This window comes from Lethenteron reissneri, chromosome 1 (assembly GCF_015708825.2).
Source record: "Lethenteron reissneri isolate LAM-NWPU_2019-01 chromosome 1, ASM1570882v1, whole genome shotgun sequence".
NCBI lineage: Eukaryota > Metazoa > Chordata > Hyperoartia > Petromyzontiformes > Petromyzontidae > Lethenteron > Lethenteron reissneri.
Window position 1 is genome coordinate 2,504,798 of NC_083779.1, and position 19,825 is coordinate 2,524,622.

Here is a 19,825-nt window from a genome sequence, read left to right on the forward strand (position 1 = left end):
GGGGGGGATGCTGGGTGGGTGGAGAGTTTGATGGGGAGGGGTGGGGGTGAGTGGGTGGGGGGGGGTTTATTGGAGGTGTGGTTGGTTGGGGGGGAGGGTGCAGGGAGATTGCAGTGAGCATGCGATGGGGAGGGAGGGGTGGGGGGAGGTGATGGTGGTGGGGGGTGGTGGTGGGGGGGATGGGGGATGGAGGTGGGGGTAGTGGGGGGTGGGGGTGGGGGCTTCGTAGGCAGCAATAGGCGATGTGGAGGGAGCGCCGCACGTCGGCGTTGTACGGGGGTGGTACCGGTGCGGCTTGCCGCTGGTAGTGGTGGTAGTGGTGGTGGTGGCGGCGCTTCGGGGCGTGTGGATGATGATGGGGGGGGCGGCGGGGGGTGGATTGATGTGAAAATATCGGGATTTGATAGCCGAGGGGTCGCGCCATCTCAGTCACACGACGACAATCATGGTGGATAGTGCTAACGGCCTGGACACCAAGTCGGCGCTGGTGAGTGTGTGTATGTGTGGGTGGGTGTTGGACTTTTGTTGGGATTTCAAAGCGAAGACAGCGGATGATGGTCACGGAGAGAAACACCCCGAGCGGGCGATGGCTGCGGTCGGGTAGCCGAGGCCGGCCGGCTGCCAAAACGCCACTAAGCACCCCCCCCCCATCGGACTTATTGGTGGTGGTGGTCGTGGTGGTGGTGGTAGTGGGTCAGTGGTAGTAGTGGTAGCTTTGGTGGTGGTAGTAGTGGGTCAGTGGTGGTGATGGTAGTGGTGGTGGTAGTGGGTCAGTGGTAGTAGTGGTAGCTTTGGTGGTGGTGGTAGTAGTGGGTCAGTGGTGGTAGCTTTGGTGGTGGTAGTGGGTCAGTGGTAGTAGCTTTGGTGGTAGTGGTAGCTTTGTAGTGGTGGTGGTCGTGGTGATGGTGGTAGTGTTGGTGGTAGTGGGTCAGTGGTAGTAGTGGTAGCTTTGGTGGTGGTAGTGGGTCAGTGGTAGTAGCTTTGGTGGTAGTGGTAGCTTTGTAGTGGTGGTGGTCGTGGTGATGGTGGTAGTGTTGGTGGTAGTGGGTCAGTGGTAGTAGTGGTAGCTTTGGTGGTGGTAATAGTGGGTCAGTGGTAGTAGCTTTGGTGGTGGTGGTCGTGGTAGCTTTGGTGGTGATCGTGGTAGCTTTGGTGGTGGTCGTGGTAGCTTTGTGGTGGTGGTCGTGGTGATGGTGGTAGTGTTGGTGGTAGTGGGTCAGTGGTAGTAGTGGTAGGTTTAGTGGTGGTGGTAGTGGGTCTGGTGGTGGTGGTGGTAGCTGTGGTGGTGGTAATAGTTGTGGTGGGGTTTGTAGCAACGGTGGATGATGCAGTATCGGCGTACGTGTGTGTCTATGTATTATGTGTCTGTGTGTTCTGTTGTGTGTGTGTGTTTGTGTACACGTGTGGTGTTGTGTAAGTGTGTGTCTATTATGTGTGTCTGTATTGTGTCTATGTATATGTGTGTATGGGTTATGTTGTGTGTGTGTGTTTGTGTACACGTTTGGTGCTGTGTAAGTGTGTGTCTATGTATTGTGTCTGTATTGTGTGTCTATATATTATGTGTCTGTGTGTTCTGTTGTGTGTGTTTGTGTACACGTGTGGTGTTGTGTAAGTGTGTGTCTATTATGCGTGTATGTATTATGTGTGTATGTATTGTGTGTATGGGTTCTATTGTGTATTTGTGTACACGTGTGGTGCCCTACGCGTACCTATGGGTAGTTGTATGTGTGTGTCTGTGTACATGAGTGTGCATATACGTCAATTTACACTTATATACCAGTATGTGTGTGTGTGTTTATACCATTGTACATTCGTGTGTATAGTATGTGTACTATACGTGTGTGTATAGTGTGTGTACTATACGTCTGTGTATAGTATGTGTACTATACGTCTGTGTATAGCATGTGTACTATACGTCTGTGTATAGCATGTGTACTATACGTCTGTGTATAGCATGTGTACTATACGTCTGTGTACTATACGTGTGTGTATAGTATGTGTACTATACGTGTGTATAGTATGTGTACTATACGTGTGTGTATAGTATGTGTACTATACGTGTATGTATAGTATGTGTACTACACGTGTATGTATAGTATGTGTACTATACGTCTGTGTATAGTATGTGTCCTATACGTCTGTGTATAGCATGTGTACTATACGTCTGTGTATAGCATGTGTACTATACGTCTGTGTACTATACGTGTGTATAGTATGTGTACTATACGTGTGTATAGTATGTGTACTATACGTGTGTATAGTATGTGTACTATACGTGTGTGTATAGTATGTGTACTATACGTGTATGTATAGTATGTGTACTACACGTGTATGTATAGTATGTGTACTATACGTCTGTGTATAGTGTGTGTACTATACGTCTGTGTGTAACAGAGCCTAGAGTGGCCTGCACAATGCACGCTACGCCGTGTACAGCATATCCTGTAACATGCGTGTGCTTGCATGTAGTATGTGTGTGTGTGGCATGTATGTTGTATGTTGTTTTGGGGGGGGGGGGTAGGAGCGGTGGCGCGAGTGGTGAGCGCACTGCGAACGAGAAAACGCGGCCAACATTCCTGGGGGGGGGGGGGGTAAGGGAGACAAAGGCGGCCGGGCGTGGTTGCACATGTGTGTGTGCACGTGTGTGTGTGTGTTCGTGTGTACGTGTGTGTGTGTGTGTACCACACGTGTGTGTGTACCACACGTGTGTGTGTACCGCACGTGTGTGTGTGTACCACGTGTGCACGTGTGTGTGTACCACACGTGTGTGTGTGTACGTGTGTGTGTGTGTACGTGTGTGTACCACACGTGTGTGTGTGTGTATAACGTGGGGTGTGCATGGGACGCGATGCAATACGGCATTCATCGTTGTGTGATGTATCCCACGTTTGCGTACATTGTGTGTGTGTGTGTGCCATATGTGGTTACATGTACGTGATGGGATGTGGTAGACACACGTGTGTGTGTGTGATGTGTTACACACGTGTGCGTGTGTGTGTGTGATGTGGTACACACACGTGTGTGTGTGTACACGTGTGTGTGTACACGTGTGTGTGTGTAAGAATGCTGTGGTACACACACGTGTGTGTGTGTGTGTGTTGGTAGCTGTGATGTGCACTGTGCGTATTATGATGTAATGTGTTCTGTATATATATACACACACACACAACGCCTGTGATGTGTGTAACCACTTATACACAAGCTTGTGATGTGTATAATCACTTACACACAAGCTTGTGTATAATCAATTAAACACAAGCTTGTGTATAACCACTTATACACAAGCTTGTGATGTGTATAATCACTTGCACACAAGCTTGTGTATAATCACTTACACACAAGCTTGTGATGTGTATAATCACTTACACACAAGCTTGTGTATAATCACTTACACACAAGCTTGTGTGTCTGCGTGTAAAGAGTTGAGTCATTTCACTGCCCAGTAATGTGTTTAAGATTAGTAATGAGTCTTTTTAAACGCAGTGGTTTCGTGCAATGTTCTTATGTTGTTGTACCCTATATGTATGTGTGTCTTTAGCTATGGGACACTTTTAAATTGTGTAATGTTGTGTAGCGTTTGTTGTGGACGTTGTTGTCTAAAGTCTGAACTTCTAACTATTTGTTTTACTTACTGGGTGATGTAGCGTTTAGGTTCTACACATCATACACGTAACGTCTAAACTATGAGATAGATTAGCTATGAGATGTAATGTCCAAGCTGTGAGATATATGAACTATGAGATGTATTAAGAACTATGAGATAGCACTTGCAATGTGCGCATGTAAAAAGTGATGTAATCTTTGTTAATACAGAACGTAATGTGTGTGTACGTTGCTGTGGTTCTTATAACTTCTTGTGTAATGATAGTGTAAGTTAAGAGTTGTTATGTTTAATGTATGTGATGCATTAGCCAGTGTAAGTTGTTAATTTGCAGTGTGTATAATAGTTGTTTGTTAGACTTTATTAAAGCAACGTAAGTTTTCAGAACGTAAGCTACGTGATGATTATTGAGTTGTAAGTTGTGATAATTAAAATTGTGTATAAGCTGTGTGTGTGTTATTAGCCTTGTGATAGATATTAGACGACTTTGTATTAGATTAATAATAGTATGGGAAAGTGTGTAATCGCTCTTGCGTTGTTTTAAATCGTTAGAGACATTAGATTTGTGTGTGGCTAAAAGCCTCATGTCTCTAAGTTAAGTGATACAGCTTTTACACTATTTATAAGCTATTTAACATTAGATTGTGTATATTTTTTAAACGTGTAACAGTCGATGTGTGTATAAGTTATGTGTTAAGCTACGTAATAGATCTTACACTAAGGTAGCAATAGTTTTTAGAATGTTTGTAAGATATTTTTAATGTTATAAGCACTTTAATTATTTGTGTTTTAAAGCGATACAAGTTTGAAACGCTATCAGCCACGTAATAGTTCAAACTTTAAGGTTCATATAGTGTGTGTACAGAGTTTACATAATGTTAACTCACAATCTTATCATTTGTAGTGTATAAGAATCGTTTTTTCGCACATCTACAGCATAAACTATCGTCCTTACACCCAGCTATAAGCTTAATAACTTCAACATTTTGTGTGTGTTGTGTATAGGGTCAAGTCCGCTTTTCATGCGTTGCAATATTTAAGCTTTGTAATATTTAAACGATTATAATGCGCCTTGAAATGCATTAAGCAAATGCCCTTAAGTTTAGGTGTTTCGTATGTTGCTTATGTTGCCGTACACGAAGTTTTTGGCCCACGTGTCCCAAGTGTCAAATCCACTGCTGGATGAAATGCCTCCCCCTGACACTTTTGGGTCGGTGAACATTCGTGGTTGGGACCTTTAGAAGGAAGTTCGAATGTCAATAGTCCACCCACGTTTATCCCCGTGTCTGGGAATCGAACCCGAGACTTTTGCCGGCTTAACAATTCAGCAAGTGCGCTAACCGCTGCGCCACCGCTCCCCCTTCTTAAGAAGACGACGAAGATGAGAATACATGTAATATCTTTTAGAACGCTTTTATTACGACAACCGCTTACACATTTTAAGCTCCGGGGTTCGGTAACAAAAAGTGTTTTGAGAGGTAAGTTTTTATAATTCGTTTAATATTTGTAAGCAAAAAAAGGCGTGTAGTTGCGGCATATTTAGTGCGAGTAATGTGTGTGTACATTAGTTAGTGTGTGATGTGTCGAGTATTTGTACATATGAGATGGTTACACAACCATGAACACAATAGGTTGTCGTTAGTCACGTAGAACACAATTCTATCATAACACCCAACTATCAGAACAGCCAACTAATAGGTTCACTAACTTCAACACTGAATGGAATCATGACTTTTACTAATACGAACCCTCAAATAACAACCCCAACACTAACCCGAATCCAATAACGCTATTGACAAACTTATCCTAACAAAAAAAAATAACACCAAGACATTAATAAAAAAATGAAACTCTTTAAAAGTAAAATGACATGACTGGCGACGTTTCGAGGAAAAGGCCTTTTTCGGCCACGAATTTCTTCAAGTATTTGTGTTTATTTTGCTTTGTTCCACACTCATGCCAAGGCAGTAAAAACCACGACCGAATAATCGATTATTTTAGCGGTCGGAACGACCCCCGCTTAAACACTAACCACAAAGTCCCCGCAAACTAACCCTAATATCTGGCAATAATAGTACCAACAAAACTCCGCTCACAATCTTCGTCTTAGTCTTACTGTGGCTTCGTCGTAACACGAAACTCAACATCTAACCCCACGTCAAAGCTTCTCTTCCTCTCCTTTTGAAGACTATTTTACCATCAATAGCAACGTTTACCCCCAAAAAGCCATAGACATTGTTGGGTTTTTGTTGGGTTTTCATTCATTGCTTTATGGTTCTGATCGGTTTTTTTTAAATTACCCCTTAATCCACTGCTGGATGACCAATCCCCTATGCCATGGCATAGGTGATTGGGTCAAGCAATCCCCTATGCCATGGCATAGGGGATTGTTTGACCATACTTCACCACGCTGGTTCTCGAATTGTCACTCACCACCAAATTTGTTAGCCACGGATGGGATTTGAACTTAGGTGGTGGTCTTGGGGGGCCCACGTTGCTAACCGCTGCTGTGACACCTCTCACAATTGCCACATGTTTTAGAATGTTTTATACACACGACGTATCGTTTGTATCTCTAAAGGCCAGTGGGTCGAAACGTCGAAAATATGTTTTTAGAACGACGTTACAACATTGATGTGATTTCACGTCTTAGTAAGTCTGGTATAAAATTTGCCGAAGCCGTATTTGCTATATTACTAACGAGTGTGTGTTATACATGAATCGTTTTGTCTCTTAAGGCCAGTAAGTCGAAACGTCGAAACTATATTTGTGTATAAACGACGTTCGTAAAATTGATGTGAATGAATAACATTTACCGAGGCTCTGTAAGAATATTTATCTAAACTTTTCTCGCCCAATCTTAGTTTTATTTCTGAGCCCTGCTTTTTATCGACTTCGCCGTCACACTCCGGCGAATTACTCTGTTCACGAGCGAGTAATCTCGCTGTTAAAAAAAAACTAAAGTCTTAATAAGTTTAGCGCGATACTCGGTTCGAGCCGTGTTTGTGGTTGGTCCTCTATTTTTATTGTTTTTATTTTAGTCCGAGCCCTGCCAAGTTACGAGTCAAAAGCAATCTGTTCTCCACAGTCTGTGTAGTGTGTTGGAGGGGGGTGGGGAGCGGTGGCGCAGTGGTTAGCGCACTGCGTTGCGAACTCACGAATCTGAATTCGATTCCAGGCCACGGATGGATGGGACGTAGACAAAAGACAAAATCCGAGTGATGTTTTAAGACCGGGTCTTGGGCTACCTTTCCCCGTGGTGAAGTATGCCCAAATAAGTTACCCTCCTCGGCAGACCGATTGACACACTGATTCTGGAGGTTGTCAAAAATCTAGCAGTGGATTTATAAACGGGATGTGATTTTGTGTTTGTATTTCTCCGGGTTATAAGACTCTCTCCCCCCCCCCCCCATACTATAACAAAAAGCTTGGGGGGGTGTTACAATAATCCGGATAATTCGGGCGTAATGCATCGCTATATCGCGTAACGTGGAAGAGTAGGCCAAAAGACCCTTCGGCCAGCGTGGCGTGATGCCAGGGGGGTCTTCTTGCTTTGCACCCCCTTTTCGTAGTGTCATCATCACGACGACGAAACCCTCACAACTCTCCCATTTGACCCCACCAATCCTTAAATCCAAACTCCAAATATTAATCTAGTGGTTGTTGTCGCCCGAACATGTCACGCAAAGTCCACCAGAAGTCTTAATCCTGCTGGGTTCACCTTCCCCCTCCCCAATGCAAACTGCTAATGTCACCTGTAGATGGCACATAGATCTATATATATGGCCAGGGTTAGGTAAGCCACACGGGCTTATAAGTGTACAGAGGTTGTGGGGTCGGTGGGTACAGATATGAACTCTGGTCGGTAGGTATAAACATAAATAAGACAGGTAGGTGGGTAAAGTTGCAGGTGTAAGTATCTAAGTAGGTAGGTATAGGTAAGAAGGCAGACTGATAGGTGGGTATAGCTAGGGATGTATGAATGCAGATTAGGTCCCATATATGTAAGAAAGCAGATAGGTAAATATATGGATTGGTTAAGTCGGTAGGTTTTGCGACTTGGGCAACGGTATGAATTGCAGGTTGGTGTTGAGGTGCTCGCAATATTTACCTGCGACGTATTATCTATCTGTAGTGGCGGGCAAAGTCGCACTCGAACACAGACGGTCACGGACTGTGTTGCCAATCCACTGCTGGATGAAGGCCAGGTGGGTTTCATGTGGGTTTGCTTGATCATACTTCACCACGCTGGTCAAGTGCGGGTTCACGAAAGCGGTGGGGTGTAGGGGTAGTTGGGACCGGTTCTGTCATCCACCCGGTACTGGTCGTGGCCGGGAATTGAACTCGGGTTAAGGCCCGGGTTGGTATGGTGGTGCGCTAACCACTGCGCCTCCGCTCTTTTGAAATGCAAAACTTTTTTTGTTTGTTTGTATGTGTGCGGTGTATGGTATCGGAACCTATTCCCGCGTCTCCCCTAGGTCGACTCAACCTTAACTGGGTAGTACTTTTCGATGTAAAGCTTTCGTGACTGCAGACGCTGTCTCCCCGACAGACCTGTTCTTCACCTGAGGACGGCTGCTTGCGTTGTGGCCGAAACGTCGTGAGAATGATTTTATTATGTTTTATTTTTATTATATTACTATTTCCCTTCTACGTGACTTTACCGAAAGAACCAAGAAGATGGGTAGTACTTGGTGTAATGTGTGAGCATCGGATATGGGGGAGACAAAGGTGGTTGGGGTGGTGGGGGGTGCATATTGTTGTGCAACACGACATCAACATGACTTCCTCCTCCATCCCGAATCGAAGGTGATCGCTAACAGCACTCGTCCAACGCCATTGGGTCTCCTGTTCCTGATGATAAGACGCCCCATCATAGTCTTCCCAATCTTGTCTCATTTACAAATACCCAACAGCTACCGGATTATAAGACGCACTTTGCAACGTTTGCTTTGAACTATTGGTGGGTGGGTGTGGGTCTGGGTTATTGTGGGCTCGTTTTATGAATCTGGAGGATTACATCTGCAATGCAAAACTTAATTTCCCCCCATATCACCTTCTGTTAAGGTCATCGCCGCGATGAAATGTAGATGTTGAATAATGACTATATTTAGCCACATGGTTTGAGGATGTTTAGCTTGGACGAACGATGTTGACCATTGGTATAATGCGCGTGTGTATATGTTATAAGGAATAATTGTGTTTCGAGTATACAAGTCCAGGATGCCGGTGTTTACGTTTAATTTATAAACAATAAAAAAAATATCTATATTCTAATAATCATTCTTTTACAGCCAGTCCCCTCGATCATTCTTCCACTGCTGGATGAAAACCTCCACCCCCTGCCGTGTTCGACCATACTTCACCACGCTGGTCATTTCTTTTTTTAAATGGACATTACTCACCCTCTGATGTTAGCCACTGGCTTGGAACTGAACTCAAGTGGTCGGTTTCAATCGCACAGTGCGTTAAACCACTGCACCACCGCTCCTTCGCCTGTGATGTGTGCGAATTTTTTGTGTCTGTTATATTCTGAATGTCATTTTTTTACGCGTGTGTGTTGTTAGTAACATTGTACGTAGTGCGTACGTACGTTTTAGATGTGTGCACATATACAGTATTGTACACTTGGATATGTGTACACAAAGGCAGATTACGTGAGTTAATACGCCTTTGGGTGGAGTGGTGGCGCAGTGGTTAGCAACAATTGCAATTACGAACTCGCGCCTCTGAATTCGATTCTCGGCCACGGCTTAACATCAGTGGCGATTTTTTTTCTGAACCTATCTTGGTTTCTCACGCCCTCTAACCCTCACCCCACCCACCCACACACCCTCACCCTCCTCCAATGTTGTTCAGCGTGGTGAAGTATGCTCAAATCATCCAGCAGTGTGACATTATTGGCAAAAGGCTACACGGGGTATTACACATCAGCAGACAATGGCGTCATCGTATTGTGCTGCATGTGGACACCTCTGTGTGTCCGGGTATATCGTGAGTGGAAGTGCACAGGAAAGGACATTTCCGCTGTTTGAATGTGAATGCACCACGATGTGAGACACACACACACATACACATTGGTGCACACACACAAAAAAACACAAAGACCCCTCCTCCACCCGTATAGCCTTAACAGACTGTTGGGGCAAGTGCTGTTAGCGAGCACCTATGAAGATCGGAACGGCACACGAGGGGGTGGGGTGGCCAGCACCACGCCCGGCCGCCTTTGTCTCCCCAGTCAGGATGTTTTTATACACCGTGCCAGGTACCCATTTGAGGCCGAGTCGACCGAGGGGAGGCCCAGGACCCGTTCAGATAATCGTAACATGGTGTTGGTGGCCGTGAGCGGATATCGAACCTGGGTCTTCGGGTACCGTAGTGTTTGCGTGATAAACGTTACACTACCGCTCACATCCACGTACACACACACACGTGTGTACATTTACAAAGACAAAGATCGCCCATATAGACTTTTACAGGCGTGGGTCAAGTGCTGTTCGAAATCCCCTATTAAAGGTCTGCACTGCACACATGGTGATGTTCACAGACCGTCCAAGGTAATTATTTAAGGCCGAGTCGACCTAGGGGCGGCCCAAGACCCGTTGGGATTTCAGTCACTGTTGGCCATGAGCTGGAATCCAACTCTGTTTCTCGGCTTCGTGAGCGCCGTGAGCTAACAACTGCGCCACCGCTCCCCAAAATTCACACTGGCACGTCAACACCGATAGAACCACTACCCACACACTGAAACACACGTGACACAATTACACAAACGCACTGACGTGCACTGCCCTGCATTGACACAGAAACTGAATCAATTGCACACGCCGATATAACACTACCACAGTGACACACACAAACACCGACACAATCACAACAACCACCGCCATTCGCCACTAAGTGGCGGTGACGTCACCACGACGCTTGTGCCAGGCTAGGTGCACCTTGAGGCCATGTGAAGTGTCGAACGCCCGCTGGCAGGAGGTCACGGGGCAGACCCAGCAGGTGCCACAGGTCGACTGACTGAGATGACCGAGATGACTGGCTGATGCACCACCTGTGCCCCCTACTGTGCCAACTTGCTGTGCTTTAGCCACCCGGCGCTCCGCCCGTTGTTGTGAGCGTCGCTCCTCCCCCCTCCGTTGTTGTTAGAGGGCGACTGCCTCCCACTGCCCAGTAGCGTCCTTCACGAGCCTCCTCCACAGAGGCCGATCTTGACACCCACCGCTGGTACCGGTCATCGGCAAGTCCACTCAGCTCCATGTCCTCCTGTACCACATCACTCCATCTCTTCTCTAGCCCGTGCCGTGCCCGTTTAGCCCCCTCGATCCGGCCGAACAAAAGCTGTTTAGGCGACACAATTTCACAAACCCACTGACATGCACTGCCCTGCATTGAGACACAAACTGAATCAATTGCCCGCACCGATATGACACCACCACAGTGACACACGCACACACTGACACAATTACACAAACGCACGCAATTACACAGTCGGGCACACGGTACACACTTGGCAGGAATAACCCCATCCAAAATTCTGATTGTCACAAAGATAAAGATTCCCCGGGTATCGCCTGCAACGGACTGTTGGGGCACATGAGGGATGTGGGTGGAAAGCACCACGCCCGGCCGCCTTTGTCTCCCCTAGTGGCAATGTTTACTACACACAGCACCAGGTTACTCATTTGAGGCCGAGTCAACCTAGTGGGAGGGTGGGGGTGAGGCCCCAGGACCCGTTTGGATATTCGTCATATTCTGGCGTGCACACACACACACAGATGACACGGGCAAAAACTAAATTACCCAATAAATAGGTGTATATTTTAATGTGTTATTAAACACCAGCTATAGGGGGTGGGATTTCAGTGGGGTGGGTGGTCACAGAAATCAAACTCGGTGTGTGTCTGTGCCGTCTCGTGGCTGAAACATTGTAATGATAATCGCCGCTCGGCATGTGCGTGACCAAAGTGAATGCAATTACAAACGTGGGTGTGTGTGGCTGCATTGGTGGGGAGATATAGAGGAGTGGTGGGGGGGTCGTGGGGAGGGGGGGTCCAACAATGTAACTCATCACATGAATGCCACGCAAGCGATAAATACACACAAGCACGCACGCGCACCCACGCGCATAGATAAAGGTCCCCCGTGTAGCCTCAATGGACCGTTTGGGGCAAGTGCTGGTCAGCGAGTATACGGAACGGTACACGTGGGGGGGTGAGGGTGGGTGGCCAGCACCACGCCCGGCCGCCTTTGTCTCCCCAGTTCTGACACCCACTCGCTCAACAATGGTAGAGAGGCACACAAGCGGATAAGATCTCAGAACGCGTTCTGAAAGCTTGCAAAGGGGGGGTGGGGGGGCAGCTATTCATTCACACATTTCGTGTTTGCAGTACACGCTCATTGGCCAGGTTCACCATTCGATCTCCGAGGGCGCGGCAGTTGAAGCAATGGGAGGGGGGGGGGCATCACGATTAGGTCGAACGATGGGACAGGTTGCGTTTGGTGGTAGGGCAAAGTGCGTGTACTCCCACGTCTTCACAGAAGTCGATGCCAGTGTGGAAGAGTAGGCCGAATTGCCCTTCCAGGAGGGGTACTCGAGACGCCTTCCACCGGCGGTGACGTGTGTGGGTAATTGCAGGGCTGCGCCTTTAACCGTTAATAAAAGTAAACTATTTACAGGACAGTCTTCTTACACACTACATTTACGATTTATATAAATCGCGTTGTAATTAATCGCGTCTCGTGTGTTGCATATTTTTTTAAAGTAACATTATTTGATGGATTTTACGGTACCGTGCTTTATGCGTGCAATTGGGACCGATGTATGCGTGCAACGCACACGAACGCATGCCCATAAATGAACGTCTTATCGTTCACATTTTTCATCCGCTGCAAACCAAAAAAAACGGGGAACGCATTTGCGTGCGAGGTGGCCGGGCCTATACGCGTGTTTACGTAACAAGCAACGATTATGATCCGGCAACGAAAGGACAAAAGCGCAACCCTGCAATGCCTTGCTCACGTCCCTGCTGGCGGAAGAGGTTCCATTATAAGGAGGAGTGGTAGCTTGTATTGGCCTACTCTTCCCCCTCGGGATGCACCAGCCACACTTGACCAACGCCGCACACGGAGCCTGCAGATTGCGCTCATCTGCGGCTGTACCCATCTGTATAACGATTAATTATTCTATTGTGTGCCGGGTGTGGGAATTTAAAAAAACAATAACTTGAGCTGTTGTTTTAACCGCTGTTTGCCGTGCGCTCCGAAGCTTGCCAATCGATTTACAGCAAGCCTGGATTATGGAATCGAACCTTTGCTTCCATGCAAAAGTGTCTCAATGTGGTAAATGCATTGTTGCAAGTCCTGATTTCTATAAATCCCCCCCTACTCCCCCCCCCCGTGTCCAATTATGGTAACAGCTCATTATATATATAAACCCACCCAGCCTAATTAGATGCCCAGAGTGTTGAGAAACTTAATAGATGTGGTGATGGTTTTTTTTTGGACAAGGGGTTCACGGTCTGACCGGAAGCTTAAAGTGGTGGCGCCACTGCACGGCTGATAGGCACATGGTCTCGTCTGCTGATGTAGATCATGTCGTCTATTTATATCGTGGATTCGTTGTGCATAGATAGGGATGTGCATATTCGTGCGTGTGAACGGGGAGAGGCGGTCCAGTGGTTTAGCGCGTTGCGCGACGAACCTTGCGGGTCCTGGGCCTCCCCCCTAGGTCGACTCGGCCTCAAATGAGTACCTGGTGAGATGTGTAAACATCGCTGCTAGGGTGCCAGTCTGGCCTTCATCGGTACTCGTGAACAAGACTTGCCCCAAAAGGGTGTTTAAAGCTATGTGGGGTGGGGAAATCGTTGTCTTTGTCAGTGTGTACTTGCATCCCTACGTGTTTGAACTCCCCAATAAAATTTAAATTGTCCACAAAAAAATAGTTCCATCTTTTCTCAATCATAGCATAGGGAAGGTCGCTATCCAGCGGTTATCGGTCACAGGGTTGTTTCGACCATTACTTCACCATGCCTCTTCGCCGCTGGTTGGTGAATGGGGAAGTGAGAAAGACTAAGGCTGGTTCTGATATCACTTGCCGCAAGGATTGCCACCTTTTCCCACAGTGGACCAAACCCGGCCGCATTTCTGAGTGTGTGATCTACAAATTAAGTTGAGCACAGCAATGCCGGGCACGGTTTGCCAGATCTCGGCACAAACCAATTCCTAGTAATAGGTTTTTACCCTTTCAACTGGTACAAAAACTGACACCTTTATACAAGGCATCATGTTTGCAATAACCGCAACACAAGCAGTCAAAATGCAAACAAAAAGACGCCTTTTGGCGTTATCTGGTCCAACACCAATGGAGACTAGGCTCTATGAAAACCTGTCTCGGGTGTGGACCAATCAACTTCAAGGACAGTGCATATCATTATCATCATCAGAGTTGTTTCTTTTTGTTTGCATTTTGACTGCTTGTGTTGTAGTTATTGCAAACATGATGCCTTGTATAAAGGTGTCAGTTTTTGTACCAGTTGAAAGGGTAAAAACCTATTACTATATTTTGCCACTGGTAAAGGAGGTCTCATAATGTAAACCAATTCCTGCCATCCAAACACGGATGCCAATTCCCGGACGCGGTGGCAACTCTGTTCGCCGCCGATGTTACACCTTGACCGGGAATTGAACATTGCGGAGTGCGCTATCCGCCGAGCCAACGCTCCACAGGTAGAACCCGCTTCGCCGAAATCCAGTTTTGTGCAATTTTGTGGGAATTTCAAAGAATCCCTGGCTTCTGCCAAGACGGCATTAATAAGCTACAGTTTAAGTATTGACTGGAATCACGCTTCGGGGAAGGGCTAGAGAGCGCAAAAAATACATGCCGAGTTTAACGCGTAGACTTTCGCGATCATTATCGTCCATAATACAGTTTTTTTGTGGGTCAGATCGCGTAAAATATAAATGTGTCGTTAAACCCGCCACCACCACCACCACCAGACACAGCCAATTAGTAAGGTTCGTCACGTAAACAGAACGTGGCCAATTCGTTACTAGTACAGCACACCAGTGTCTTGGAGAGATTGTAGGTGTTGTAGTGGATTTGCTCTCCAACACACCGGTGTGCTGTACTAGTAACGAATTGGCGTGCTCTGTTTCCGTGACAAACCTTAATTATTGGCTGTGTCGGCTGGTGGTAGCAGCTTTAACGACACATTTATATATTTACGCGATCTAACCCCAAAAAAAACCCTGTTATGTATGAATACATCCTGACTTTACATACTGTGTTTTGGTATCGCACTTTAAACCGTGAGATCCCGATGTGTGTCTATAGATATAATTAATATCCAATTTAAACGCGGCTAATGTAGCTTAATGACGCGAGCCGTTGCTCGGAGGCGGGCTTGCGAGGTGGGTCTCACGGTGGGGTAATTTGCGATCATCATAATTAAGGCTTTTCGCCCCATCTCACGGGCGTTCCGCAATCACTACAACTTAACCACACAGTGTGCCATTAGCTAATGATGCCCAGTGACGTTCGCTTAAGCCACGTCGGCTTCGACGAGTCCCAAGACTCCTCTTCAAAGAGGTTCTGGCCAAGTTACGACGCGCCGACGACTCGTTTGTTCGACGGCCAGAGTCATTTTAAGGTAATTTTTCTCACGATTCGAAAAAGATTTGGGCACCGTGCGTGTCGCTGGCACGCTTCGTAAAGCCAAAACTATTTAAAAAACGATAAACTATTTTTATTTCACCAGGTAAGGCCCACTGAGCCATATCTCTTTTTCAAGAAACGACCTGGCTATCACAAATGATGGCTCAACGAAGTGGCTTATCGTCGCAGGGAAATTTTTAGCTTAGTCTAAACGCGTGATGTTCACTCTGAAATGCGGAGTGGAAAAACCGCAGGGCCCGCAGAAAAATCCACGCGACTACGGGGAGATCGGGAGAGCGAGAGACACGCAAACTCCAAATATACAGCAGGAGTCAGGGTCGGGATCGAACTCGCGGCCTGCATACCAGGCGAACGAGTTAACATCTCCTAGACACCGTTGCACCCTCACAATGACCTGACCCCTTTCCCACAACGGCAACGGCGCCACGGGATCTCTGAGCTCCACTGCAAAGCGGAATGCGCCGTCATATTTTTACAGTGGATGCCCCTGCCCCCCCGTAGTGGTAACCAGGACCCGAACCACGAACCCCTACGAACGGGCGGTATAAAACAAAGCTACCGCTGCCGGCGGGGTCACCGCCCCGGACGCACCGCGCTAAATGTGCGCGCGTCGGGGGGGCGTGGGGAGTATTCCAGTTTAATTGAGCACCTGTCTGGCGCACCGTGCGAGTACTGGGTTTGTGCCGTCCGTGCGTTCCTCGAGGTTGAGTTGAAGGTTATCGTGAGAGCTTGGGATAGGAAGTTGAGCGGCGCGAGGGAAGAAGCGGAAAGGGGAATCGTGTGACCTGCGGTGTGGCCACTGAGTGAGTGAATTCGTGAGTGAGAGTGTCGGAGTGTGGGTAAATGTGTGTGTGTGTGTGGATGAGTGAGTGAGTGTGTTGTGACCTGCAGTGTGGTGGTGGTTGAACAGGGTACAGCTGAGACAAAACAGTCGGTGTCTGTCTGGTAGACCGAATCTTCGGAGGAATCCGATGAGTTGAAATTCACGGGAAGGGTGACCACGGTGGTAGTGGTAGTAGTAGCAATAGAAGAGTCACAAGGAGGTGACTGACCGCCGGTGAGTGAGTGGAGCGGATCGCTGAGTTGCCTGATCATCGATTAGCCCTCTGCTTTACGTTGAGGTATATCAGTGCAGCGACGTAATGATAATTACATAAGCAATTGGCACCGTCATCACGCTCGGCAATTATAAACTGTACCGCAGTGCGCACTCTACCCTTAATCATTCGTGATGTGCACCTAGGAGGGTGGAGTCGTCATAATTACTGCGATTAACAACAAAAATAATAATAGTGCAAACTGGCAAGCCGTGCTATTAAGTGAGCTGACCCTTCAGTGTGTTGATGGTGTGTATTAAACAGAACTGAATTATATCACAGTGAGGTTTTGTGCACCTTTAGCGTTAGTAATTAATACGATATTACAGTAAGAATAATAAGCAGCTCTGCGTCCAGTTCACTGCTGGATGAAGCCCTCTCCCATGTACTGCGTTGGTCCATGGGCGGTTGTATGACCATACTTCACCACGGAACGATGAGCCAAAAACATTCGGGTGTTGAATAGAACCTTGACCTCCGAACCGTGGACCCCACCACCACCACTCCTACAGATATCTTATTTAAAATATATGTTATTTTAGAAAGTATTTTTTCTGTTGTACCAGGTATAGCCAACTCAGCTGTATAACTCTTTTTTTCAGAAGCGATCTAGCTATCACAAATGATAACTCGACCAAGTGGCTTATCGTGTGTAAAATTATAGCAGCCAAATAATAGAAAGGCGTGATGTCGATTCTAAATGTAGAGGGGAAAAATCCACGCGACCATGGGCAGAGAGAGACACGCAAACTCCAAATACACAGCATCAGGCGTCAGGGTCGGGATCGAACCCACGACCTTCTGCATACCAGGCGAGGTAGTTAACATCTCCTAGCCACCGAGACCATTAAACCTGGGTGCTGTCGCTGCTGCTACCGCTGCTACTGCTGCTGCTGCAGCGCGAAGCGCTGTGGCTGTGATGTTAACGGGATGCCCTCTCCGTGTGTTTCTGTGCGCAAACTTCCCACCCACCCCCAACTACCCTCGTCACGAACCTCCCGCCGTTATCCTCCTCCTCTGCCGTTGGCTCATCCTCACCGTCTCCACCTCGTTATCTCTCTCTCACTCCTTGGACTTCATCGCTTCGTTTCTTGCGTGGTTCCCCCCCCCATCTCTTCCTGTTTCCGTGTCTCAATCTTCATTTCTGCTGTTCCCGTTTTTAATTTCCCTCTCGCGTGCATTTCCACCACCGCTGCCCCCCCCCCGCCCGCCGCCACCTCGCTCCGCTTGTCCGCATGGCTGTGACACTCTCACACCGCTATTCATTTTAACTCTCCACCTACTTCCTCTTGCGAGCACTCTCATTTTCTCTCGCTTTGTCTCTCCTGCCTCTCTCTCTCTCTCTGTTCCTCCTTTCATCTGCTCTCTCGGTCGACCTTTGTTCCGTTTTGCTCTCCATCATTCTCATCCCGGCTGTTCCCCGTTAATTTCTTCCGTCTCTCCCTCTCCTCCTCTACCTCGCACACTTTCAATCCCCTATCCCTCATCCTCTATCCACCTATGACCCCTCGTTTTTTTCCCTCTCCTACCCTCATTTATTATAACTCTTCTCCATCCTTCCTCGTTCTCTACCCACCCCACCAACTCCTCCGCCACCTCCCCACCCCCGCCCCCCCCCCCCCCCCGTACATGCACACGCACGCACGCACCCGCGCAGCAGGCCCTCGCCTCGTCGGGCGGCCTGGGCATGATCGCGGGCGCCGGGGGCTCCCACCTCGCCGCCGCGGCAGCCGCCAACCACGGCATGAAGCTGGAGGCCGTCATGGAGAACCTCCAGCGGCAGCAGCAGGCGCGCCTCGAGATGGAGGAGCGCGAGCGCGAGCGCCTGCGCGACAGGGACATCCGAGAAGCGCAGCAGCAGCAGCACCAGCAGCACCAGCACCTTTACCAGCAGCAGCAGCAGCAGTACGCCGCTCTGCGCGCCGCCGCGCTCAGCGCGGCCGCAGCGGCCGTCGCGTCCGGCGGCGCCGGAGGCTCGAGGTCCGGGAGCGCCGTCGCTCGGCATCGCCCACGCGGCGACGGCGGCGGCGACGATGGCGGCGACAGCGACGCCGATTCGGTGCCGGGCGCGCCGTCCGAGTTCTCGGGGTACGAGCGCTACCACCCGCTGCGGCACGGGCACCCGGGCCGGCGCGGGGCCAGCGACTACGACGAGGAGGACGAGGAGGAGGACCCCGGGGAGGACGCAGAGGAGGAGGACGAGGAGGAGGACCCGGGGGACGACGAGGGGGAGGACGACGGGGACGACGCGATGGAGGAGGGCGACTACGAGCGACGCTCGCCGGGCGGGCCCGGCCCCGCGGCGGGGCTGCCCGCGTCCAAGCCGCCGCCGGCGGGGCTGGCGCTGCACCTGGCCGGCGGGGGGCTCGGCGGGTCGGGGGCCGCGGCCGGAGGGTCGGTGGCGCGGCACTTGGCGTTCGAGGCCGGCGGAGGCGGCGGGCAGCCGCTGTCGCCCGGAGCGGAGGGGCCCCAGCCGTCGCAGGCCCAAGACTGGACCTACGAGGAGCAGTTCAAGCAGGTACCCGCGCTGGCACCGGCGTTGTGCGTGTGTCCGTGCGCGTGCGTGGTGTACGTCGTGCGTGTCTTACGCCTTTCACGCCCCACGTAGCCGGGCGTGCCGATCGGAGTTGCGGGTGGTGTCTGTGTGGTGTCGGTGTGTGTCCGTGCATCCGTGCGTATTTGCGTGTCCACGCATGCGCACGTGGAAACGCGCACAGATGCGTGTGTGTGTGTGTGCGTGTGTGTGTGCGCGCGTGGTGGTAGGATCGTCGCTAGAATTTGTGCCACAGCCCCTCGCACAGAAGCACGCGACAATCGCGACAGCTTCCACCCCCGCGATTTCACCTGCCGGGGTGAAAGTTCCGAAAGTTTTTTTTTTGTTTTAACCGCCGGGGCGAAAATCAAACCGGCGCAGAAAAATAACTCAGAACGTTTCACTGTTTGCCCCCTTCGTCTTTGGCGGATCGTAATTTAATCTCCGGATAATTTGTACAAACGACGCAGCTGCACCGCGGTAAGTAGAACCCTGTTTCTTTTATCCGCACAAAATAAAAGCTAATTTGTACTTCACCCGCCCTCTGCCCCCATGTCCCTGCACCAATCCCGGTCTGTGTCTGTTCCACCAGAAAAAGTGGGGTTATAGGGACTGAGGGGAGGAGCTTTTGTGGGGGGGGGGATCGGAGTGGGGCGCCGGGGGTGGTGCGAGGCATAGCTAAGAGGAGGAAGTTGGACAGACTTGTGAAGTGAAGCGAGCGAGTGTGTGTGTGTGACGTGTATGGTGGTTAGGAGATGTTAACTACCTCGCCTGGTATACAGGAGGTCGTGGGTTCGATCCCGACCCTGACGCCTGCTGCTGTATATTTAGAGTTTGCGTGTCTCTCGTTCTCTCCGTGGCCGCGTGGATTTTCCTCCGGGTCCTCCGGTTTTCCCCTCCACGTTTAGAATCGA

At 49.1% G+C, this 19,825-nt stretch overlaps 1 protein-coding gene across 5 annotated transcripts in view; it reads left to right on the forward strand.

Moving 5' to 3' along the window:
• The first annotated feature begins 281 nt into the window (after positions 1-281).
• ARID3A (AT-rich interaction domain 3A) overlaps positions 282-19,825 on the forward strand; it is a 306,578-nt gene continuing 287,034 nt past the window's right edge. For 4 of the 5 annotated variants that reach the window (XM_061557738.1, XM_061558016.1, XM_061557851.1 and 1 more), the window contains exons 1-2: positions 282-487; positions 18,036-18,896. In XM_061557738.1, coding sequence (XP_061413722.1) covers positions 446-487; positions 18,036-18,896 — 903 coding nt within the window. In that variant the 5' untranslated portion in view covers positions 282-445. The remainder of the gene's footprint in view (positions 488-18,035; positions 18,897-19,825) is intronic. The other variant, XM_061557785.1, reaches the window with a different exon arrangement.